Consider the following 27,066-nt stretch of genomic DNA (forward strand, 5'->3'; position numbering starts at 1 on the left):
CTGACCATCCATCTGCACATCTGCTCTGATCCTAAAGACCTAGCTTACAGGCATCTAAAGGCATAACCACAGATATCAGTTTCCCTGGAATGTGTAAGGTAGTTCCTAGTGTCGCAAGCTCATCTGGGATATCTCTGTGGCCCGGCATCCAGAAGAAGTACGTTGTGCAAGGGTTTGATAGCTGCCTGGGCGTTTGAGGAAATATTTATGCCGGCATATACTTCATTTCGCCATCTGTATGTGTGATGTAGTCGGCTTGTAGTGCGCTCTAAATACTAAAAAGTAATCTCGAAAAAGAAAAGTCGAGTTTTTTACAAAATCCTTAATTGTTTTCCATACCACGCCCCTAAGTTGTCTGGTATTGAATACCCACCTAAGTCCCGGTGTCTGTTAGCCGCGAAAGCCGGGCAATGACATAGAAATTGCTCCAAAGTCTCATCATCTGCCCCACATGTCCTACACATGCTATCACTTGCTGCACCGGTTTAGCATATTTGAGCTCGTAGTCCTATGTGTTTTAATAAGTAAGTTATTAAGTAACTTTCTTACGGTAGTGTTGAGCCTAGGACTGGCGACTTAAAGGAGTCGAAACTTTTTATCGCCCAGGATTTTTGACTCAGACACAATTTCCCCAATTAACTCCGACGAATGCATATCGGAGACAACCTCTTTAGGGGCCACGGAACCATTCGTCCACACACCCATGGTTCCTGAATAAGGCCCGCCGAAGCGGCCTTACAATGTTAGAGATTTATCTGCAGAAACCGGACCGAAGGATTTACAATTTGTACCACCGTTGCGTTAACCTTGTCTTCTGAGACCACCAGTAGTTCATCCTCACTAGATTTCTTCGACCTTGTCTTGATGATCTAGGGCAAGTTGAGAAAGCATTGTAAACATTCTCTCTCAGACAGGACATTTGCTGTGTGGAAGATTCCTCCTTAAATGCTTAACTAGCTGCTGCTGTCGGCGTACCTCTTGAGTTCCGTCCTTCTTCGCCTTGAGTTCCGTCCTTCTTCGCCTTGAGTTCCGTCCTTCTACACCTTAAAGTCTATCCAATCGGATGACCCACTTACACAGAGCTTTTCGGGTCCTACCTAGACGCCTTCTCATTTTCTTCTGATGGTGGCAGTGGGATTTGCAGTCTCCTGCAATCCGCCAAACTTTATAAATGTGGTCGATAGTTCCTCAGACGAGTTTTCAGCAACAACTGATGAGTCATCTTGATTCCCCAACCCCACCGCTTCCATACACCTTCAGCTTCAATTTTTTAATCCGTATGACAAATCTTTCAGATTTGTTGAGGTCTACGAGACAGCGGGATTTGGTATAAATGCTGCATGCCACCGAATGTCATCAGCCTAAGCCAATCTACCCATCTTCCAGTCGGTTGATTGGGATTACTGTCTCCTTGTCTCCCAAGCATGGATACATGATCTAAGGGAATCCTTGGTATCGATACGGGTGCCATTGGTCGGGAAGGCATATTTTCCTTCTTGAATAAATCCAGTGCTGTGCCTGGTCAGATGTCACCAATCTTTTTTAGGGCGCAACGATGCAAGTCAATTGAACCTTGATCCCTTATCGGCCTCGATACCAGCCTGCATTGTCACAAACTGGAGCAGTCCCAGGCAATTCCGCAACATATCAATGAGTGCTGTCCGATTCAAGTGTAACCTCAATAATAAGAGGCACCTTTTCGTCCGAACAGCGTGCCGCATTGCGACACATCTTTGGGAAGAAGTTTTTTTATATGGCTGCCATACCATTTTTCAAACGGCATAGTTCCACCGCTGAAAATTTTTTCTGAGGTTCTCGTCAGGATTCAAACCAAGGCGTTCAGCGTCATAGGTTGACATGCTAACCTCAGCGCTACGGTGGCCTCCAACCTACCTACAGGGTGGCTGATGAAAGCCGCTACCAAAAAAAAATGTAATAACTTTTTTTCTATTTAATAATAATAATTTAATAATTAATTTAATTAATTAATTAATTAATTTAATTAATAATAATTTAATAATTAATTTAATAATTTAATTTAACATGAATAAAAGAAAAATGTATTCCATACACCGAAAAAAAAATGTAGCAATATTCATCATTGTAGCAATATTCATCAGCCACCCTGTATTACGAACTACAAAATATTATTGCGGAGCGAAATAACAAAACGTCTGCTCTACTCAACGATTTAATCTAGAATCTTCTTTGATCTTGTAATGATAAGCTTTCTCACGCATCCAGGTGCAACTGAAAAAGTAGGTGCACCAATCTTCTTTAGGGCGCTGCACACTTTTGATGTGGACGACTCCTGCTAAGATGCTTTCCCAGCTGCTTCTATCGAAGTAGCTTTTAAGTTCCCTTTATTGCCGTATAGCTTGATCCATTCGTTTTCCATCTAGACCCCTCCTCTTCTCCTTCAACCGAGGCAGAGGGATCCCCTTTCCACCAATCTGTCAGGCCTTAGCAATGTCGACGATAGTTCCTCAGACAAGTTTTCAACAATTGATGGGATGAGTTGCCCCACAGGTTACCGCAGTCTTTTGCATGACTTCTTTGGCGTTTACGAAGCCGAGCTTAAGACATTTGGGGTAGCTTCTCCATCAAATCCCCGAGACCAATTATGGTGGTCTCTCTCATTATCAAAGAGATTCTTGAAACACCGCCGTAACTAGCTTGAGTACCTATAAACTTTCCGCAAAATATGTACTACATGGATTAAAACAAGTAATAAAAAATTAAGTTCGGCCGGGCCGAACTTTGGATACCCACCACCTCGGGTATATATATAAACCCCATTTCGTCACAATCCGGTGAAAATTGAATACTTTAACCACACAAATTCGGCACGGACATAGAGTGGTCTATTATATATGTCACTATTCAATTTTGTAGAACAAAATATTGGTCGTTTTGGCAAATTTATCTAATTCGATCCGATCTGAACCATATTAAGCTCGTATGTTGAGAGGTCTTAACCTACTCACTGTTTTAAATTTCAACGAAATCGGGTAATAACTAAAGTCTTTATGGGCTCCAGTCCCCTTATCGACAGATTGGTCTATATGGCAGCTATATCTAAATATAGTCCGATCAGAACCATAGTTAAGTCGGATATTGGGAGGTTTTAACCTACTCACTGTTTGAAATTTCAGCGAAATCGGGTAATAACTAAAGCTTTTATGGGCTTCAGTCCCCTTATCAGCAGATCGGTCTATATGGCAGCTATATCTAAATATAGTCCGATCTGAACCATATTCAGGCCGGCTGTCAGGATGCAAAAAATGACCCTCTTTTCCAAATTTTAGCGAAATCGGTTCAAAAAGTCCGATCTGCACCATATTTGGGTCGGATGTTGGGAGGTTTAAAACTGCGCACTATTCTCTCACTATTTCAGCGAAATAGGAAAAAAATAAAGCTTTTATGGCCTTCAGACCCTTTATCGGGAGATCGGTCTATATGGCAGCTATATCTAAATATAGTCCGATCTGCACCATATTTCGGTCAATTATCGGGAGGCCTATATTACGTATATTTACGTCACATATCGGGAGGCTAGAAATAACCCACTGTTTTAAATTTCAGCGACATCGGGTAATAAATAAAGCTTTTATGGTCTTCAGACCCTTTATCGCGAGATCGGTCTATATGGTAGTTATATCTAAATATAATTCGATCTGAACCATATTTCGGTCAATTATCGGGAGGCCTTAAACTACTCACTGTTTCAAGTTTCAGCAAAATCGGATGAAAAACAAAGTTTTTATGGGCATTAGACCCTTTATCGAAAAATCGGTCTATATTGCAGCTATATCCAAATATGGTTCGATTGGGCCCGTTCAAGAACTTAACCATCGTGCTTCAAAAAGACGTATCTGCGGTAAATTTCAGCGATTACAACATACGGACGGACAAACGGATAGACGTCTTTGAATTTTACGACGATCCAATATATATATATATACTTTGTTGGGTCGGAAATTGATATTTCGATGTGTTGGAAACGAAATGACTGAATGAATATACCCCCTATCCTACGGTAGTGGGCATAAAAAGACTATTTCTGTCTTACCTTTTGTGCCTTTTGTATAGCACACTTGCAGCAAAATCATTGAAAATTTTGTCACGAAACCATATCATGCGTAAAATTGAAAATTGAACCACAACAGCCTTCTTAAATTGCAAAACACGAAGATCTCGGTTAAAATTGCAAAGAAAATAAAAGTCAAATATCTCCAAAACCAGTGGAGATATTTTAGACCTCAAGAGGACTTTTTCGTAGGGATTTGATTTGAGTACTAACCAGCCAAAGAACCCTCCGACATCCTTGGTCCTGGAAATTTTGCCCACGATCTTGTTGACACCTCAGACCTAACCATTCCAAATTTCTAAGAGATATATCTACACGTTTTCTCAAGGTATACTTTTTACTAGTTTTTCGTTTTTCTCCCATGTGCGTCATGTCGGCAAGGGTTATCGTTAAATGATTGCTATAATAATTCGTATTTTGCTTTTTCGGGTCAACAGGAAAATAAGAATAGTTAAGTGTCTTTTTAAATTTTGTATGTACATTAGACTGTCCCACAATATTTCCTAAAATCCATGATCACTTTTTAAATATTGCATGTTTTATAACAGAAAAAAATATAGATATAGCATAGTTCGGCATAGTTTTTGAGTCTTTTCATTATCATTGACTTTCATTATTGAGACTCTTCTCACATTCATTCTCTTTAGCAAACACCAGCATCTTCCATTTCGTAAGGTCAATATCAGTATAAACTGTATAAAGTGTTTTTTAGAAATGCAACGTTTTAGCTTGTCGTAGAAACTTGTTGCATATGCTCAAGGAGTCACTAGATACAGGTGTTTTATAATATTACTCTTAAAAAATAATGCATTGTTCAAGACTTCAGGTCATAAGCTCCCAAATATGTGAAACCAAGCAACCTATATACAATGCTTAAAGGCATTGTTCTCTATACAAACCTAATGCTTTCATTTATTTGTTGAAAGCAACAAAACAAAATTTTAAAAACTTTTTTGATAAGAAAACAGTTGTTGATTTGCCAAATATTTGTTTTATATTTTTGTGTGTTCTAACGAAACAAATGTGGGAAAACCCCACTGCCTATGGCTAAATATATATTTTAAGCTGAACTTAAAGTGTGCACATACAACGACCACAAGTCAGAAGTTTAGTTTATATAGTCGTTATTCAGAAAGATAGATCAATGTAAGATTTTAATGGTATACATATTACAAAATCTAATTTTGCTTTGAATTTAATCGAAATTCTAGTATTTTTTAGATATGAAAAATAATTCTGTGTGAGCGCTATATCAACATATAAACATATAAAAAACAAGTAAAAGCGTGCAAAGTTCGGCCGTGCCGAATCTGGATCACCATGGATCGCATTTGTCGAGTTCTTTTCCCGGCATCTCTTCTTAGGCAAAAAAGGGTATAAGAAAAGATTTGCTCTGCTATTAGAGCGATATCAAGATATGGTCCGGTTTGGACCACAATTAAATTATATGTTGGAGATCTATGTAAAATGTCAGCCAATTCGAATAAGAATTGCGCCCTTTGGGGGCTAGAGAAGTAAAATAGAAAGATCGATTTATATGGAAGCTGTATCGGGCTATAGATCGATTCAGGCCATAATAAACACGTATGTTGATGGTCATGAGAGGATACGTCGTACAAAATTTCAGGCAAATCGGATAATAATTGCGACCTCTAGAGGCTCAAGAAGTCAAGATCCCAGATCGGTTTATATGGCAGCTATATCTGGTTATAAACCGATTTGAACCTTATTAGACACAGTTATTGAAAGTAAGAATAAAATACGTCATGAAAAATTTCAGTCAAATCGGATAGGAAGTGCGCCCTCTAGAGGCTCAAGAAGTCAAGACCCAAGATCGGTTTATATGACAGCTATATAAGGTTATGGACCGATTTGAACCATACTTGGCACGGTTCTTGGATATCGTAACAAAACACGTCGTGCAAAATTTCATCCCAATCGGATAAGAATTGCGCACTCTAGAGGCTCAAGAAGTCAAGACCCCAGATCGGTTTATATGGCAGCTATATCAGGTTATAGACCGATTTGAACCATACTTGGCACAGTTGTTGGATATCATAACAAAATTTCATTCGAATCGGAGAAGAATTGCGCACTCTAGAGGCTCAAGAAGTCAAGACCCAAGATCGGTTTATATGGCAGCTATATCAGGTTACGGAGCGATTTGAACCATACTTGGCACAATTGTTATATATCATAACAAAACACGTAGTGCTGATAAGAATTGCGCACTCTAGAGGCGCTAGAAGTCAAGACCCAAGATCGGTTCAAAACATGAACCGATATGGCCCATTTACAATACCAACCGACCTACACTAATAGGAAGCATATGTGCAAAATTTCAAGCGGCTAACGTTACTCCTTCGGAAGTTAGCGTGCTTTCGACAGACGGACGGATGGACAGACGGACGGATGGACAGACGGACGGATGGACAGACGGACGGAAAAAAACAGATGTAAGAAAAGCAACTGTAACGAAATGATTTTATAGCCACCACGATATGATAAGCATAGACTAACCCAGTCATTCCGTTTGTAACAACTCGATATATTTGTCAGCGACTCTGGTCCTGAACGACTACCATAATATCTAAGGAGTGTGGTCGTAATCGGCTCAGATTTAGATATAGCCCCTATATATGTTCGTCCGCTTTGGACTTATATTGCAATCATGCGGTCATTTGTTAACCGTTGACATTACTGATAAGCCACTCCTAGCGCATTTATTTCCCGATCTTTCCAAAATTTTGTTTTCCTCGACGACTACAACAATATCTTAAGAGTTTGTTGGAAGTCAGTTCAGATTTAGATATGCTCCCATATACTACGATTTTGAGTAATTTGTAATAATGTGGTCATTTGTCAACAGATTTTCACGAAGATTGGTTAGGTTAGGTTGAGTGGGTTGCCCACCAAAGGTGAGTTTACTCGAAGGTCTATATTGCCCATTGTGGTACCCTCGAAAGAAAGGGAAGAGAAAGAAAATGTACGACCTCGGATTAAAGGTTATACACAAATAAAATAAAAACAGGAGGAATGGAGAACCCGAGCGGGTGGTGAAGAAACCCTCATCCCCACGCAAGCACGGATGTACTTACGCCGGAGGATATGGCACCCCCGTCGGAACCATCCTGTTCCTTCAACAAATCTCAGGAAACCTTCCAGAGGTACGATCGCAAGTTCACCCAGATCACAGAAAAAACTGCTCCCTAGAAAAGTAAGCCTACATCCCTTCAGACCCGGACATGAACACAGCAAGTGCTCAATGGTCTCCTCTTCATCCTCACCGAGGCAACTCCTACAAAAGTCATTGTGCGGTATTCCCATGCGCGCCGTCATGCGGCCTATGGCACAGTGTCCGTTTATTACCCCTGTCAAAGTACTCATCGACCTCTTATGGAACGCCAGCAACTCCCTCCTGCGGTAGATGACCGGCCATAGCGCCTTTGCGGCCGGCAACAATCCACCGAGTCCCATCTCGCTGCCGACGCTGCCCTGGCCATACCCTCTACTGTGTTCAGTAGGTCGAAAAATAGCACATAGGCAAGACCGATGACAGGTCCGCCCGGCGCAGGCGAACCCATCCTGACGCACTCGTCCGCCCTCTCATTTCCTAGAATCCCCTCATGCCCAGGAACCCATGTCAGCATCACATCGTGGGCCCGGAGCCTATCCGGGGACTCCAAACAATCCGCCACGCATCTCGACTTCATCATCCTTGACCCTAAGGCCTTGAGCGCAGACATACTGTCCACATCAATTCTGAGTTTCGAGGGCGGTAAATCCTTTACCAGAATTTCCTTTGCGGCCACTGCAATGGCACAGACCTCTGCCTGAAAGACCGTACACTTGTCCTGCACTCTCAGAGACATACTGATATTGAGTTCATCAGAGTAGACCCCCAATCCACACCCGACTCTATCTTGCAGCCATCGGTGTAGATCGAGGTCTCATCCTCCTCAAATACAGCATTCGCCCCCCATTAATCCCTCCCAGTAAACCGAATCGCGAATGCCCCACTCTAGTCGGCACTGGTATTTCGCTCAAAGGATTTAGGGCCATTTAAGTTTGGATGTTAGATGTTCTCCACTCTTAAAATACATTATTTGAGCCCGATATTCCCTTGGGGAGTTTGGAAGTGGGAAGGCCCCTAGGTGGGGTGGGATTGGTGGGTTAAGGGGGTAGTGTGGATCCCCAGTGTGGACTTTCGAAATTGGATATGAATTTCGTGCTCTACTTCCCAATACCTCTTATTTGAGCCCCATTTTGCCATGATCGGTAAATATGTATGTCCGATTTTTTTCGGGTATGAGGTGGTCCCCCAGACACTTAGCATTGAAAAAAATATAACTATAGTGCTTTACTTTTAAATACCATTTGTTTAAACCCGATATTGCCATTGGTTTAAGGTAAGTTTATGGGATGAAGCGTCCCCCAAACACTTGGCTCCAAAATTGGTTATCAAAGTCGTTTTCTAATCTCAAATACTTTTCATTTGCGCCACATATTGGTCGGTAAATTTGTTCTCTCTCTTTGTGGGCGTTTTGGAGAAGGGGTGGTGGTTTTGGTAAGCGGTTTTGGTACCCCATCATAGTGCTCTACTCTAAAATATCATTTATTTGATCCGCATATTGCCATTGGTCTCAAAATTGGGTATCAAATTTGTTTTCTTATTGCAAAAGTCACCAAATATGTCCGGTTTGGGGTATATGCCCTAAAAGCTATCAATATCGAACTCCACTCCCTTAAGGCCCAAATTGTCATGTTGAGCAAATACGTCCTATTTGGGTGTTGTTATGGGGAATGGGGCGGGCACTCAGTGATTTGGCCCTGAAAATATATATCAGATTCGTGTTCGACTCTAAAATACCTCTTCCTCCACATACTGCAATGTTCAGCAAATACGTCCTTTTTGGGTGGTGTTATGGGGGTGGCTGAAATTTTACACAATAGAATAATTTTACACACAATTAAAAACAACTCAAATTGCAGAAAAAAAAATAAAATTCTTTTATTTAAAGGGGAATATATAAAAATTTCAATTACATTTAAACTAAGTTGTATAGAAAATTATTCCCTTGAAGGTATGTGATTTTATAACGCTTTAGCCAGATTTCTTTTCTTTGCCTTTTGCTTTTTTTGGGGGTTTAACTGGTTTTTTTGGCTTGGTTTTAGGTTTGGTTTTTGGTTTGGTCTTGGGTTTAGTGGATCCGGGTCCTTTTGGGACAGTTCCAGGTGCTGGTGGTTCTCCTCCAACTTCCAGATCTGTTCCATCGCCCTCTTCTTCTTCATATTCTTCGCCTGCATCTTCTTCACCAGCGTCCACATCGGCAATTTCCTCCGCAGACTCCTCAGAGGCTTCCTCGTCAGCGGGTATCTCCTCAGCGGGTATCTCCTCAGCGGGTATCTCCTCAGCGGGTATCTCCTCAGCGGGTATCTCCTCAGCGGGTATCTCCTCAGCGGGTATCTCCTCAGCGGGTAGCTCCTCAGCGGTTTCCTCGTCAGCAGCTACTTCGTCAGAGGCTTCTTCGTCAGCGGCTTCTTCGTCAACGGCTTCCTCCTCAGGAGCTGCAACACCTTCGGGAGCTGCAACATCTTCTGGGGCTCCTTCATCTTGGGGTGCTGCAATATCTTCGGGGTATACATCATCTTCAGGTGCTGCAACTGCGTCATCTACATAAACTTCTTCTTCTGTTGCTGCAACTTCACCCAAGGCCGCAATCAGAAGACCCAATAATAGGAAAAGTCTTAAAAATTTCATTGCCCACGTTGCAATATCAAGTGTGAAAGTAAAGTTGCTCGCTGCTATCAGCTATCAATGATTTGAAATTATCGTTCTGGCCGATATTTATACAAAGTCTTTTAAATTTAGACAGTTCTTGTTATACTAATTCATTTGTTTAGCGATAAAATTGTTATATGAATTCAATTGTTAAATTAATTCATATGTTAAGAAAAAAAAAATGAACTGCATTTTTCAAGTGAAAGGTGTTTTTCTATTGTTTATTTTTTATTTTCGAAATGTTGCATTATGGTCGTCGAAAATAAAAGTATATTTATTCAGGCCGGCTACCAGACAGTTTTTAAATAATGCCAGAACAAAAGCAAATTGGCCCACAAACATTCCATTAGAAACAAACAAACAAACTTCCCACACATCAATAAATTCTATCCGATTCAATGATAAAGGAACTCCTTTATAATAGCCGAGTCCGAAAGATATAGTACAGGGTGTAATCTGTACTATATCTTTGCGTGAGAAGAACGGAATGTTCATGGCAAATGTGCACTTGATTGATATTAATAAGGTGTATTAATCATCAGATTTCATCTTTTCCTATAAGCTACACAATGGTCCGGCTCTCGTTTAAGTCCCTTTATTATTTTATTAGTGCACGATTTTATTAGTGCAGTGTACAGAGAGTTTTCCATCAGATTGTTAGAAAATTGGAAATAGCTGGGTTGGTAAGTTGCTAAATCAAATCGGGAGAACGATTTATATTGGAGCTTTATCAGGTTATACGCCGATTTGGAGCACACTTGGCACGAATGTTGAAAGTCGTAACAGAACACCACATGCACCAAATTTCAATCGATTCGGATAATTCCAGTCCAATCGGATAACATATAGAAGTTCAAGAGTTTATATCAAAGGACCCTAGCTCCCACATAGGGAACAATATCTAATTCCAAACCAATGTGGGCCTGTTGTTGCAATCTCCAACAACGTACATAAAAAGGAACTATCTGTGCAAAATTTTGAGCGGCTAGCTTTATATGTTCTAATGGTATCGCAATTTCCACAAACAGACGGACAGAGGAACGGATGAAGGGACATGGCTAGATCGACGTAGAATGTCCAGACGATCAAGAATATATATACTTTATTGGGTCGCAGCTGAATATTTACAAGGTGTTACAAATGGAATGGCCAGATTAGTGTAAGCCCCATCGTTTGGTGGTGAGTATAAAAATGAGATGAATTTTAAAGACAAAAGAGATCCCCCCATCCTTCCATCAAAGGATGGGTGTATATTAATTTTTTTTTTTTTGTTAGCCTTCTTAGACCGATCTCTCGACTTTAGGTCAAGGGCCCATAAATGCGTATTTTTTGTCCGATTTCGCCGAAATTTGGGACTGTGAGTTGTGTTAGGTTCTCTGACATTTTTCTTCAATTTATCCCAGATCGGCTCAGATTTGGATATAGCTGTCATATAGACCGATACCGGTGGAGGCCACCGTAGCGCAGAGGTTAGCATGTCCGCCTATCACGCTGAACGCCTGGGTTCGAATCCTGGCGAGACCAGAAATAATTTTCAACGGTGGTTTTTTCGTACAACGGCTTCTCTCATGACCTTCAACATACGTGTCTAATATGGTCTGAATCGATCAATAGCGTGATACAGGTCCCATATAAACCTATCTTCCGATTTTGCTTCTTGAGCCCCTACAAGGCGCAATTCTTAACCGAATGGACTGAAATATTACACAATGACTTCTACAATGTTCAACATTCAATGTGCTCTAATAGCATAACAGTTCTTATACATCATTCTTTATTTGCCTAAAAAACTATACCGCGCATGCAAATGCAAATTTTGCCCATGAACATTCCACTAAGGAACCGGGGGCAAACTTTTCACATATCAATGAGTGCTGTTCGATGTTAGTTTAAGCTCAATGATAAGGGGCCTGCTTTTTATAGCCGAGTCCGAACGGCGTGCCGCAGTGCAACACCTCTTTGGAGAGAAGTTTAAATGTCATAGTACCTCACAAATGTTGTCAGCATTGGGAGGGGAAAACCACCGCTGAAATTTTTTTCTGATGGTCTCGCCAGGATTCGATCCCACGCGTTTAGCGTCATAGGAAGATATGCTAACCTCTGCGCTACGGTGGCCTCCGCGCATAGAACTCTACAAATGCGATCCATGGTGGAGGGTATATAAGATTCGGCCCGGCTGAACTTAGCACGCTCTTACTTGTTTCTTCTAACATTTACTTCATAATTAAGCAGCAGTCATTTTCAGCAAACAACGGACTTTTCAGCAGTAAGCCTGCTACTATTGCTGTTATAGCAGAACTACTGCTACAATAGCATCAAAATTTACTACTAATATTCAGTTAGCTATTTTCAGCAAACATGTTTCTACAAGTGCTTGGAATTCCTTTTTCAAAACTTTCGTAGTCACTTTCTAGTTTTCAGAGCGCACAACAAGCCTATTACTGGCTAAGGTGTATGGCCATAGTGGCATGGGGCGCATTAATATATGCACCCTCTTTTCAACCTAACTTAATAAAAATATTTTTATTTCCTAAGCCACTATTTTTTTACAAGAAACCTTAATAACTCACTTCGACTACCATTCTCATTTTGTGGTTTCAAGGACCATTTAATGTCTTTACGCTAAAACTGTTAATATGCAAAATATAAATTAATCTTATGAATATTTTATTATTTAAGATTGTATTATAAATTATTGTAATGTTTGCAATGAGACATGATGTTCTTGTGATTTTTTTATTCTGCAAGAGCAAGCTAATTTGATTATGTTATAATGTCATTCAATTTGTTTTTTTTTTGCCTCTATTTTATTGAGTCATTAGGAAGAAGTGGCGTCACTTAATTTACGGTTTGCGAACAAGTAATAGTCGAAGTGAAAACATTGTGATTAGTGGATGTGCAAATATGCAATGTAGACAATATTTTTAAACGCACAAGACTTCAGAATATTGTGAACATGGACAAGAAAGAGCTAAGAACACTTGATGCCCATCTCGAAGTCTTTAAGGTTTATTGTATCTGTACACTGTGTCATCACGCCTTTTCCAATCATTTTCATTGTATATCTCTTTCGAGACAAGCTTTTTATGATCGAAGTATTTTGCAATGGAAAAGTAAATACTGAAGATACCACAACACCAAACATAGTATAAAGCGTTCCGATTTTTGGTGGAAATCTTATCGGATAATTTTAGGTGAAGGCTTCACGGGCCGCATGTTGTAAAAATCCAAATGCAATTTTGCCATGAACATTCTATTAAGGAACGAGGGAAAAACTTCTCCCATATCAATGAGCGCTGGTCCGATTCAATTTTAAGCTCAATAATATGGGTCCTCCTCTCTATAGCCGAGCCCGAATGACGCGCCACAGTGCGACACCTCCTTTGGGAAGAAGATTTTACATGGCTGCCATACCATTCTTTCAAATGGCATAGTTCCTCACAAATGTTGCCAGCATTAGGAGGGATAACCACCGCTGAAAAATGTTTATAATGTTCACGCCAGGAATTCGAAACCTGGCGTTAAGCGTCATAGGTCGACATTCTAACCTCTTCGCTACAGTGGCCTCTATGTTGGTATGTTGTACTTATATCGAATTCTTTGCGAAAACGCCTTCATTGCGAAACCTACCACCCTTTATATTCTGTCTGCTAGCTGTTCTTTTCCAAATGCATGTGTTTGCGTGTTTTGTGATATTTTTTTGTTTAGTTTTGTTTGAGAATTTTTCTGACTCAATATTTAAAGTATATTTGAAATATTTGCCATGGTCTAAGTATTTTTCAAGGAAATATGCAATAATGCGCTATGACCATCTTCCATACACTGATAAAAGAATATACCAAATATACTCATTCTGTTTGTAACCCCTCGAAATATTCGTCCCCATATATAGTATATATATTCTTGATCGTCATGACATTTTAAGTCGAACTAGCCATGTCCGTCCGTCCACCTGTCTGCCGCAAGCACGCTAACTTTTGAAAGAGAAAAGCTAGCCGCTTGAAATTTTGCACAAATACTTCTTATTAGTGTAGATCGGTTGGAATTGCAAATGAGCAATATCGGTCGATGTTTTGATATAGCTGGCATATAAACAGATCTTGGAACATGATTTGGCTGAGCAGCATGAGATGTTCTATTATGACTTCCAACAACTGTGCTGAATATAGTTGAAATCGGCCCATTACCTGATATAGCTGTCATAGAAACCTATCTGGGGTCTTGACTTCTTGAGTGTCTAGAGGGCGCAATTCCTATCCGATTTGGATAGGAAAATTTTGCACGACGTGTTAAGTTATGACTTCCAACAACTTTGATAAGTATGGTTTAAATCGGTCCATAACCTGAAATATCTGTCATATATATTCGATATTGATAGTGGAGTAAGCCTTTTTGGCACCACAACAATACAGCTTGGTGTTATTAAAATATAAGAAGTGATAAGTATCGTTTGGTATTAAAATAATTACCAAACCGCCAAAGTTTTTAAAACCAAAATATTATTGGCGTTAGTACCGAACCGACATTGTTCTAAAACCATTCTCGTTGACACTCGTCCAACCCATCCCCCAATGAATTAAAACAAATATCAATGAATACAATTATACCATCCACCATTGATTCATTCATAATCATTCCATTTGTTACTTATCGAAATTTTACTTCTTATTAGTGTAGGTCGGTTGGGATTATTAGTGTGTCCAATTGGTTCATGTTTTGATATAACTGCCATTTAAAAAGCAATTTCTATCCGATTTGACTGAAGAATTTCAGGTGGAGTTTTGCTATAACTTCGAACAGCTGTGCCAAGTATGCACTAAAAAAAGGTTGTAATTAAATTTGAGATTTTTTTTTATTCATATGATTTTAGCAATGAAAACATAAGCCAAAGAATCAAAACTTTAAAATAAAAATGCCATATTTAAGTTAAGATCATATTTTCTAACAGACACGACTATTCGTTTCAAATTTTGATCCCTGATTGATTCTTATTTTACTTCATGGATGATTGTCACTTTATATATATGTCATTTAGCTAAGATGCTAACTTGAAAAAATTAAACATATAAAGACGCATCTATTTGTTTGTCCTTTTCGCGTCTTTAACTACGGTTCACTATTACGGTTAAATTTTCCAACTTTCAACGATATTTTAACCTTCATTTTAGTTTTTTGTCTTAACCGACCATTTAAAACTATTTAAAATAAAAAATCCTTTCCTTAAGAAATTGGAAAATTTGTCATCTTTAAATAAGTTTGCTATCCTTAGGCTCGGGTCTTGAAAATTAGGACAAACATTTTTTCAGAGTGGTCTTATGCAGTCCATAACCTGGTACAGCTCCCATATAAACCGATCTCCCCAGCGACTTTCTGAGCCTCTGGAGGGCGCAATTATTACTCGATTTGTCTGAAATTTTGGTATTTTGTATGGTTTCTTACAGCCATATCTAACGATCCATATCGGTCTTTAACTTGATAAAGCTCTTGCTCACCTTTTATACTTCGGGATTGGACAACCCTTGTGTTGCAATCTGCCAAATGACAGCCCTATCGTAAAGCTTGCTATTTTTGAGGTTATACGTACTCAGAACATTTGACATACGAGCGCTATTTGGGTTGTTTACAGAAACTTAAAGATTCATCTCGCCCAAAAAGAAAGTGGTTTTAATCGTGAACATTTTAGTGCGATTATTTGTCACAACAGTGCATCGATGAACTTATTTAAATTTTTGGTGATGAAGCTCCAACAAGGACCAGTGTTTATCGATGGTGTGGTGAATTCAATCGAGGTCGTAGTGTACTCCGAGACGAATTTCGTGAAGGTCGTCCATCGTGAGATTGAGACAACCATAGTCATTAGTGGGACCAGCATACATTTAATATTGCATGAACATTTGACAGTCAAAAAAATTTGTTCTCGTTGGATCCCACACAATGTGTCAATCGCTCAAAAAGGCTCGTATCAATTGGTCGAAAGAAATGCTCCAAAAATATCATCGCTTTGCTTTGAAACACGTCATGACATCGTGACTGGTGACGAATCATGGATTTGCTCGTATGAGCCCGAAACAAAAACAAACAGTCTACTGAATGGGTGTTTCAAGATGCGCCAAATCCAACAAAAGTTGCTAGCGCACGAAGCACTTCCAAGCATATGATCGCCTATTTTTCGTAAAATCTGGACATGTCGCTATCGTTCCTCTAGCCAGATGGCTGAGATGAGCTGACGCATACGCCCTATCAGCGTGTCGGCTCCAGTCTTAAAAATTTCAGCGGGCAGTCCATCGGCTCCTGGTCCCTTGGTATTCTTCAGTCGGTCACTGCTTCTTGGACCTCATTCTTGCTAGGGGGTAAACATTCTATATCAGCATCAGAGTTCGGCGGTTTCCTCTTCGCCGCCATCGTCGGACACCCCACTTCATCTGGCGTGTTGCTACTATTTGCAGAGTTGCTTTCTATTCCGCATTCTCAGCTTCTGTAGCATTTCGACACTCTTGTTCGTACCATGGTTTCGTTGGTACCCAACTACGGATTCTGCAGTATTGAGCAGGCAACGGATTGCCAATGCGCCTTTATATCATCGGGATAAGGAGTAAGCCGTTGCCATCTGCTGTGTTTGCAGTTATTCAATGTCCAGTGTCAGATCGTACTTTTCTCGCCATGCTCAAACGGATGCGAACCTTTTCTGCAACAAGGTAATGATATGAATTTATGTTCGCTCCACGGATCGATCGTTCATCTAACATGGTGGATGAATGCCTTCCATCTATCACAACGTCATCCATTTGGTTCATTACTTCTTAATCTGGGAACTACTATGTAGCTTTGTAATGGGCTGATGTTGAAAATTTGGCTTTTATGTGGATTGTGCAAGCGTCGCATCCACCGGAGAAAAGCTGGAGGGAAGGTGTTTCAGTCTCCGACTTTATACAGATCCGCAGCCAAATTCATGTCTCGTGTTATGGCAGCTATAGTATTGTTCGCCACCGTTGTTGTGACGCCATCTTCAGTCTATCGCACTTCCTGCAAGGAGGTAATTTCTGCATTGTACTTCCCCTATACATTCGACTGTATGTATAGAGTCCGGACATTCCAGGTGCAAATCCGCAAATTATGGTCCTTTTTTCATTTGTGTGGTTCGTTAGGGGTGTCCGTTTTATTTATTATTCTCTTGTTTCACAGAGTAATTCTTATAATTTTCCGGGGTTGGGTTAGTGGAGCGGCGCCACCACCGCTTGGGTTATGTGGGATCGCACATTTATCCCTAGATATCGCAAATAGTTTGATACAACATCCGATGATCGCCTCCAGACGCCCCCTTACCGGGGACAGACGCTGATATTGGCCATTGATTATTTAAAGGTGTCAGTAACTCGACTTGTTATTTCAAGTATCAGTGGCACACAGCATTGAAGTAAGAGTCTCTGCCACCTGACCCTAACTGAGACTTTCGTCTCGAAATCGCTGACTGCAGCTACTAAGCAGAATACGATTTTTCCAAATTTCTACAATGTACTAGTTATTGAACGAATTTAAATAATAGCAGACAAAATAACTACTACTATTATATTTATTCTTTCAAACAAAATATTTAAGTCAATTGGCAATTTTATTATTAATTTATAGCAAATGCCACATTTGTTGTTAAACATTTAAATTGTTTAATATTATATCAGAAGACAATGTTTGCAGATATAGGTAGACTAATTTTTATGGGCAGTATACCTCCATTCTAAGGTGGTGTGTTTAATCACATTCATCTTACCTTAATCCTTGAAGCATCTTGTAAAATCGCGTCAACGTGTTTTCTATATCCAATTAAAAGAAAAGTCAAATCTTTAATTTTTTTTTTAATTTTCATGTTTTCATGTATTTGAAAAAAATTATTTAGTTTTTTACTGCAGTTTTTCTTTTCGGATTTTCATTTTATAATTATGCATAATTTTATAATTTATTTATAACAATAATAACTAAATTATTTTTGGTTTTCATTTATTATTTTATAATATTTTTTGTTTTTTTTTTTGGTTTTTTATTCTTAGTCTGTGGTGTGGACAAAAATTTGTTTTTATTTGTTTATTTAATAGTTGATAATAAAAATAAATAAATAATATAAAAAAATCGATCTATGATAATGCGTAGTTTTTATTTTGCTAATTTTGGAAACGAGCCAAATAACTATATTAAAAATTTTAAATATAGTAAATCCTAAAATGGAATGAGATGAATATCCGAAGCAGTGAAACTGAAAAGTAACACGAAAAAATTCCAAGGTCATGCTCGGGAGCTTGAGAAGCGTACTGATACTTCACGGAAGCTGGACGTCGGAAGAATAGAAGCAAAAAGTGATGAGTAATAGAAAGACATGAGTGTAAGCGAATGTGAGCTATGTTAAGTAGTCAGAAAAAAGTCCGTGGTTCTACCAAATGATCAAACAACAATTGCGAGGAAGGAAATCTGCTAACAGCTACAGATAAAATACTACAGATATGAAAATAATATTTATCCCAGTTTCAGCGACAAGTAGGCCATGGAACCAATCCATAATGAAGGTATAGAATGTAGTCAAAAATTAGGTCATGTTACCAGCAACCTGGTTGTGCAATAACAAGTCGGCAGAAACCCATGGCCTACCATCTGGAGTACTTTAGATCGTGTCCCATAAGCGAGAAAGAAGAAAAGACAATAATATAAAAAGGACTTAACGATGAGTAAGTCTCCTCAAACGTAGAAGGCAAGGTAATTTTGAGCGTATTGTGTGAAAGGTTTTAAGACCACATATTGACACTACGCTAAATCCACCATAAATTTGTTGACTAAACGAGATGTAGGTACGAATAGGTATGACACAGCATACACAAACAACATATACTGCTTGGCTTTGCCGACGACAGCGATATTATGGGTCGATTATCGGGAGTAGTAACTACCTCCATTCTGAAAGTCGAACATGAGTCAAGAGGAGAAGACCAAAACTCTGACCGATAGCGTGTTGAAAAATCAAGTGAGAAAAATATTCTGAAATCTAGCTATCCGAAATTGTAGAAGATGGAAGCCAATGTAGCGCAGAAGTTAGCTTGTCCGCCTATGACGCTGAACGCCTGGGTTCGAATGCTGGCGGGGACCACAAACAAAATTTTTAGGGATGCATGTGAAAGTTTTTTCAGGGACATAACATTATAAGTAATGAATCAAGCGGCTTGTATCAACGATATAAGTTTTGCCACGGCATACCTCTTTCATATCAATGAGTGCTGAGCGATTTAGGTTTCTAGCTTTAAACGGCATGCCACAGAGTTACATCCACCGTCGAATATTTTTATTTATCCTACTTTTCCTTGCAGTCCTCGCAAGGTTATTAAACAAAAAAGAAAATTGTTTTGCCTAAATTTTCTTTTAAGATTTGCAACCACTTGCAGTTCCTCTTACTATATAAAGGTTTGATATGACTATACATTCAAACATTAACGTTGCAAGGTTTGCAAGATATAAAACAAAGAAATTTTTCATTTTCCATTTTCGAAAACTGGAGTACGCCAGAAACAGAAATATTGAAATGTGTTTCTTTTGTATATGCCTATATGGAAAGAAAACTGGTTATAGTGGGCGTCTTTAATTATACTCATTTAACGATGGTTAACATAAATATCTTATCACACAGGAAAGCAGGTTCCTTAAACCGGCCGTGTCTGTGGCAGATCTTTAAATGAGATAGCTGAGCAGTGTAATATGCAACTGTTCTGTGTGCCGGGCCACAGAGATATCTTAGGAAATTGCAGAGCAGACGAACTTGCAATACGCAAAAAAATTATTCCGTAGCCGCAAGCTATAATTAAAACGTTGGGATTTTGTTTCTGATAAAATGACAAAAATTTATGACAAATACAAAGGATGGATATTTCTTTATATCGCAAATAATCTATGCGCTGTAGAAATTCTCATTGCTTCCATCCCCGTGACTTTTGGTGCGAGTTTGTTTTTTATGGCATTGTACATACGAGCATTTTATCTACCTAAAGTAAACTCTTATTTTCAGAGTCTGCACATGATTGTGATCCTACCAAAACTGACTACTAGCTTACTGATCTACTCTCTTTGCCCAATGGAACAGACACAATAAAAAAAAAACCAAACGAAACATCTATACGTGCAACAAATCATCTTTTGCTGTAAACGAAACATTCTTGCCTTAAAAGAATGGTGTCATCCTTTACTACAGACGAAGTTCCTAAAAGTTTTGCCACACACCAAGTGACTTTAACATCAAAAAGTGACAAATTTACGACTAACGTTTAACAGTGGAGGAAAATGACATACAACTGATGATCGGTTTTTTAAGAACTATCCTTTAAGGTCACACATAGGCAGGGTACTTCTTATCAATGCTAGGAGACAAAAGGGCTACGCATAATAATTGGGCAAGAATTGAAGGCTGTGAATGATCCAAGATTTTTTGACTCTCTGAATGCAGACTGCCACAAAAAACTGGCTTAAACGGAGGCAAAAAACGGTGATATTAATAGGAAAGTAAGTGAGGACGAAGAGCCAGCAACCGAGGGCGCAAGCTCCGACACCTGTGCGTCGAAACCCAAGCAGGGACATATCTACAGCTCCACCCACCTGCGAAGAGATTGAGGCCGTTTTGGTGTTACTCAAAAACGGCAAATTAGCCGGTCTTAACATAGCTCAAGCGATCACCCTAATAATTACATAGGCCTGGGTTAAAAACGCTGTCCCCTCGGAATGGGAGAAGTGGATCATGGTCACAATCCCAAAGAAGGGTGACCTCATCCAGTGTAAAAACTCGAGGTTGATTACATTGCTAGACGCAATAAACACAGTGATGGCAAGTCTTCCTTTCGTGTCGTCCTTTCAAGATCAATAAAATTGTGAAGCAAGTGTGCATCTATCATCGACGTTATATTTTACTGGATACCGTCTTAGAGGCAACAAATGCTGAGGAACCCTATGACATTCGCTGGGGTATGAACGACTTAGTTGGAGATATATACCTCTTTGCACATTGCTTTGAGCAGAATATTCAACAGTTTACTTTACAAGCAACTACCCGCAAAATCCAAGTTTTTCTTAATTGCTGCCTATGACAAATACTTCGAATTTTCTGGTCAAACCGCATTTCAAATGAAGAATAGCCAATAAGAACAAACACTTCCCATGTCGATGTGGAAATTCGAAAGTGAAAATTAACTTAGTTGGGTCATATCCGACGCCGACCGCGCAATAATATAACGGAAATGCCCTAGACAGAAACCTGTGGGACAGCGAAGGTGGGAACGCCCGAGAAACACATGGATCCGCTGTACAAAAAGAGAGTTGGAAGCAACCCATACATCGCAACCCAGCCAAGGTTTTGTCTGACGATATAGCTAAATGGGGAGAGCTTGCTGATGTTCCCTATGTTCACACTCAGGATGCACTTATAAGTTGAGGTCATGCGAACAGTTGAATACAATTTTTTCATTTTTGCTGTGATTTTGCAGTAAATCTTAATGTCAAAGGCTTAATAACGCAGCTGCGATTTTTCTCTTAAACCTTAAAAAGATGTTCTATTATTTGATGCGATATGCCACACATAGGCAAAGAAAAAAAAAAACAGTGTTATAGTTGAAGAAAATACAAATATGAAACACATTTAATGAAGTTAAGTTGTAAAAAAAGTTTATTTCGAAAACCACTTTGACATTTCAATTTAAGGCATTTGCCACCCAAGAAAGTTTCGTTGGGGGTAGATTTTTTTGTTGTGCTAATGACGCTCCTAATTGTACCATCGTTCACACTAAACACATTACTCTTGGACATAGTTTGTTGTAATCTATGGGCAGATCCCAGAAAAAGTTTAACAATAAACAAATTTTCACATTCTATTGTAATATTTTTAATGTTCTCCGATTGTAAAAAACCACGTTTACAATAGAACCCAAATCCACTTGTTTTGAGATAATCTCCAAAACATTACGATTCATTTGATTTGTATTTGTCAACAGGGATGTTTTTGACAGCGTTATTATTTGATCAGCATTTTTATTGTATTCAGCATATATATTGTGGTCAGAAATTAAGTTGGTGAAGCGATTTTATTAAATTTCATTACAAAATTTTATCATTTCAATAAGAAATTGTCAAATGTTGAGAAAAAGTGCTGTCTAAAACTACCGATAAGAACAGGTATTCAATACCAATTCAGTGTTGCATCTGAATTGCAAAGGGGACTTGCTGCAAATCTCCTCAAATAAGTAGATTTGCTCATACTGAAAATGTATGGGAAACCTCGTTGCAAAATACAAGATTTCCGAAATCTCGCCACAAGTCTAGATTTCCTCCAAGTGTAAACATGGTTTAAAGGATATATGCATATGTATAAGAACATATGAATCGAATCCATACTTACTTAGTGGCAAGGAAAAATGCTACCAACTCGTCTACACTGAACTTATTGGAATTATATAAGGTATTTTAAATTACTTTTCATTATTTTTCTTTGATTGATTGTTACAATTACGAGTAACTCCTTAAAACCTATATGAGTAACAGGATTCACTAATAAAAGAACATCATTGAGGATGTCAAATATACCGATTGAAAATGTCATCAAATAGGAGAAAACGTAAACGAAGAATGAATGTAAATATAGAACGAGTTGACATTCTCAATGCCAAGTACTGCCAATAATTAACAAAATTATATGTCGGCTGATCGCTGGGCTTAACCTTATTCAGTGAATCCTATATGAGTAACATTCCCACGTATAATATTTAAAAGAAGGTTCCATGACAAAACAAGTTTTCTTAAAATTTTGAGTAATGTAAAAAATTGTTTTCCTAAAATCAATACTTTTTGGCTCGTTTCCAAAATTGACAAAAATATTTTTTGTAAATTTTAAACTCAAAAAAATTAATTTTTTTTGTTTTGTTTTTCTATATCAATCTGTTGAGAATTTCTTTGATTTGATTTGTTTCTTGTTCTTGGGGTGTACGGTTCAAAGAATTTTGTTTAGCAATCATTTGATGGTTGTTGTTACTGGTTTTTTGTTTGGTTGTTATTGTAAATTGGGTTGTTTGTTATTTTATTTGGGTCATTTATCATCATATAATGTTTTGTTTTTGTTTTGGTTTTTTTGGTAAAAAATCGTTTGGTTTTCTTATGTTTTTTCTCATTTGTAATAGAAATAAATTATAATAATAATAATATTTATTATTATTTATTTATTATTTGTTTTTTTTTTAGTATTATTATAAATTGTTTAACTACTCTGTTGGTTTTGGTATGGTTTTACGAGTTAGGTTGTTTTTTGTTTTTAGTGTTATTTTGTTTTTAAGTATTTACAAATTTTAGCTTCAACAAAGAAAAAAAGAAAAATTTACGTGTTTCTTTTTTAATTTTTATTTAAATTCAAAAATTGTTTATTTTTTTAATTGTTTGTCAATTTAAGCGGTTTTAGTTTTATGTTTTTTTTTTTGGTTTTTGTTAAGATTGATGTTTTCGGTTGGTAATAAAAAAAGTTCATTTTGTTTCGGTTTGTTTGTTCTTGTTTTTAGATTTAAATGTATGTATATATATTCTTGTTTTTTTATTCTTATTGGTTTCTTGGTTTTTATTATTTGAAATATTATTTATTAAATGCCAAATTATAGTTTATGTTTGTTTTGTTTGTTTGTTGGTTTTTATTTTGTTAATAGTAATGAAAGTATTTCACGTATTTGGTTTTGTTTAAATGTATGGTTTTGCATTTATTTCGATTTGTTACAAAAAATAGTTAAATTATGACTTGAAAAAAATTAATAAATAATAAAATGTAAAATTTTGTAATAAGAACGCAAAGTTTTGATAATTTTTACAAATTGTAAAAGTTGGCTTTGTTTAAATATATATTTTTTTTTGGATTTTTTATATTTTTTGGGTCGCGAAATGTTAGCGTGTTTCCTTAAGTTTTGGTTTTTTCTTTAAATTCATTTAATGTTAAGAAGTTAATGAATATTTTTTTATTTTTGTTTTACTTTTAAGGTATAATAAAATTTTTTGTTTGAAGGCAGGTGTTATATTGTTTATTTTTGTTTTTTTTATTTGTTTTATAAATACAGTTCAATTTTTGTTAATATTTATATATAGATATATATAATTATAATAATTTTATTATTTAAATTTTATTTTGTTAATATTTCCTATTTATTTTACTAGATTACGTTAGTGTTTTATTTTTTTTTTAAATTAAACTAGCTTTAAAGATTTTACTTTTTTTTTGGGGGGGGGGGGGATTTAATTTTTTTTTTTATAATTTTTTTGTGGGATTTGTTGTTTATAGAAAACATTGTTTGTATAAACCGGCTAGTTTAGTTTACGTTAATGTTATATTATACAAATTATGTATGTAGTTTGTTTTTGTTTTCTTCATCAATTTTAAATTTAATTTAGAGGCAATATAAAGTATGTTAATGACCGAAATAAATTTACAATAAGAAAGGGCTAAACTTTCTTTCCTCAAATATCAGGATGGCGTTGATATTAAAAAACGAAATTATTGAATAAGCCTTAAAAAGACTTTATTAAATTTTTAAATTTAGAATGGCCATCCATGTTATTTTGTAGAGGGGGAGAAAAGTTGGATTTGTATTTAATATCTAGTTGTAGTTATATGTATATAATAAATTTTGAGTTATGCTAAGTTCTTTTCGGGATTTGTTTTTTTTTTTGCGTTTTCGTTTTTTTTTATTTTATAAATATTTTACACATTTTGTCGGCTTTTGCAGTTACAGTTTTTTTTGTCTTGTTATTATAATTAATAAATTTCCTAGTTTTTTATATATATATATATATATAATTTTTTTGGGTTTTTTTCGTTTTTTTATTTTTAAGAGTAAATATTTATAATTCGTAATCCAAGGAACAGATCAAGCTAAAAGTGTTTTGTTTTTGTAAGGAGTAGGGGTTTTTTTTTTAATGAAAATTCAATTTGCCATGACCGACAATAAACTAAAAAGTTTATAAGAGAAATCCCAGAACCGATGCCATAAAGTAGTTTTCGTTTGAACAAAAAAATTATGAAAAGTGAACAAAATTTTTTTCTTTCGTGTTATTTATATGTTTTCTTTGAATGTTTTGTTGTTGTGTTATGCAAAAGTGTTTCTTTGGTATTTCTAAATTTTTTTCTTTTGAATAATGTGAATTATTGTGAGAGTGTATGGTTTTTTTTAGTTTTGCCTTCTCTGCATGAACAACATCTTAATTGGAGAAATGGAAAATGTCAGATTGTATAGAGTTAATCTTTTTTTTTGTTGGTTTCTACGCCGTTTTTTCACATCGTTTTTGGTATCTTTGGTTTTTCTTGTATAGGTTTTTTTTTTGTTTTGTTTGTTTCCTTAGTGTTTTACTGTTGTAGGTTCATTTTTGGCAGTTATAACTATAAACACTTTTTTTAAAGTTCATTTTGGTTTTGTCTTACTTTGGTTTTCCTAGTTCATATATTACAAGTCTATGTACAATTTAGAGTGGGGCGGTTTTTATTTGATCGAAAACACCTAACCGAATGAGGAAAAAGAATAAAACTCTACAAAACGTTTCTTGTTGCTAGCTACCTAATTTTGAATTTCAAATCATATTAGAGATCAATATAAGTGCTTAAAGCTCTCGTTTTGTTGGTTTTGTTGGTTTTTTTTTTATTTTTTATTTTTTATTTTTTCTTGTTTTTTTTTTTTTTTTTTTTGCTATAAATTGCTAGTCCTCAGAATGCTATTATAAAAAATTAGTATATTAGTTGTTATTTTAATTTTGTTTTATTAAGGGAGAGAACAGATTCAAATTAACGTTTAAATTATTAATTAATGGTTTTATTTCACTTCCTTTTCCTATTCAACAGTTTGAATATCAGCCCTCTTTCTTTATGGTGTTTTTACTGCTTGCATGCTTGGTTTTTATTACTCAAAAAAATGTTTATTTTCATTTTGCCAAAGAATCCAATCCCTTATGGGAAATCCTTTGTTATTTGATTAATTTTTCTAATGGACGGGTTACTAAGAATATTCAAAGCGCAAATATTTAGAGGCAGTTGTGGTATACTCCAACTATTTAAAATGAATGGTGTGCGAAACTTGTGTTCTTGTATTGTTGTTTTTTTTTTTTTGGGGGGGGGGGAACAATTCTTGATTGAAGTAAAATTAAAATAATTAATAAAAATTAATGAAATATTTGCAAAGATTTTACATTAAATGAAATATTTGAGATATTCATATTTTCTTAAAATATGTGAATAAAAAAGAGATTAAACGAAAATGTAAAAAAATGTAACTCTATAAGCACCAATGCTAAACCAGAACATTTAATCTAAGTTGAATAAAAGAAATTGGAATATAGAAGAAAGAAAATCTGTTGTTATAACTAAACGACTAACTGTAGAACTATCGAGAATGATATATACCCATAAAAATATCAATATTGTTAATTGATTTTCAGCTTTTGCTTTGTCTTCAAAAGTTGACACTTCAAATATAAATGCTAGTAGAACTCTCATGCCAGCTGTCGCTAAAGTATATAAACCATCCTTTCTTTTGCGCCAGCAAAGTCATTTGTTAAACAGAATTAACCCACTAATGACGAATGGGTAGACAAATAACCAAGAATAGAGCTGTCTTAGAAAATTCTAGATCGAGTTAGGAAAGAAACATCTCAATCAAATTTGGATTGGCGTAAAATGGACGAATGACACTAAACAAAAAATTTTCCTCTTCATTTAAGATCATGTTTTGGAGGGAAATTGGCTTGTCAAAAGTCGCCAAATTTTTATATCAAAAAAAATCAAACAAAAATTGTTGTAAAATTATTAGGAGTGACATTTCTGGAAACCATTGGAGTGTTTTGTTGCATTTGATGGTTTCCATATTAAAAAAATAATACGATTTAATGTCAAAGTCATTAAAATCCACTTTCCTTTTCTAAATAGTCATACCAAATTAAGAACATACTTTTTTATGTTGTAAAAATAAAAACTTAGTTACTAAGGAAATGAAGAGACTTTTTTTAGTTAAAGAAAACAAGTTTGCTAAACAAATTTTAATTAATCACTACATCCGTATAAATGCAAAACCACCTAATGGTGTTTTTGGGTCCTGCTCTCTGAGCAGAAATATGATTTTAATGTAGCAGAACATGATCTCAATACACTGTTTTTTATCCCAATAACGTA

General features: G+C 36.6%; 1 protein-coding gene and 1 long non-coding RNA gene across 2 annotated transcripts in view; one reads left to right on the forward strand and one right to left on the reverse strand.

Moving 5' to 3' along the window:
• The window catches only part of LOC106092358 (uncharacterized), a 324,230-nt gene that overhangs the window by 139,951 nt on the left and 157,213 nt on the right, over positions 1 to 27,066 (forward strand). The gene's annotated exons all lie outside the window — the stretch shown is intronic.
• LOC106095976 (cytochrome c1) lies at positions 9,083 to 9,930 on the reverse strand. The gene has a single exon (XM_059368108.1). It carries the CDS (start codon positions 9,849 to 9,851, stop codon positions 9,195 to 9,197), a length of 657 nt encoding a protein of 218 aa, XP_059224091.1. The 5' UTR covers positions 9,852 to 9,930; the 3' UTR covers positions 9,083 to 9,194.

Source organism: Stomoxys calcitrans, chromosome 4 (assembly GCF_963082655.1).
Source record: "Stomoxys calcitrans chromosome 4, idStoCalc2.1, whole genome shotgun sequence".
Classification (NCBI taxonomy): domain Eukaryota; kingdom Metazoa; phylum Arthropoda; class Insecta; order Diptera; family Muscidae; genus Stomoxys; species Stomoxys calcitrans.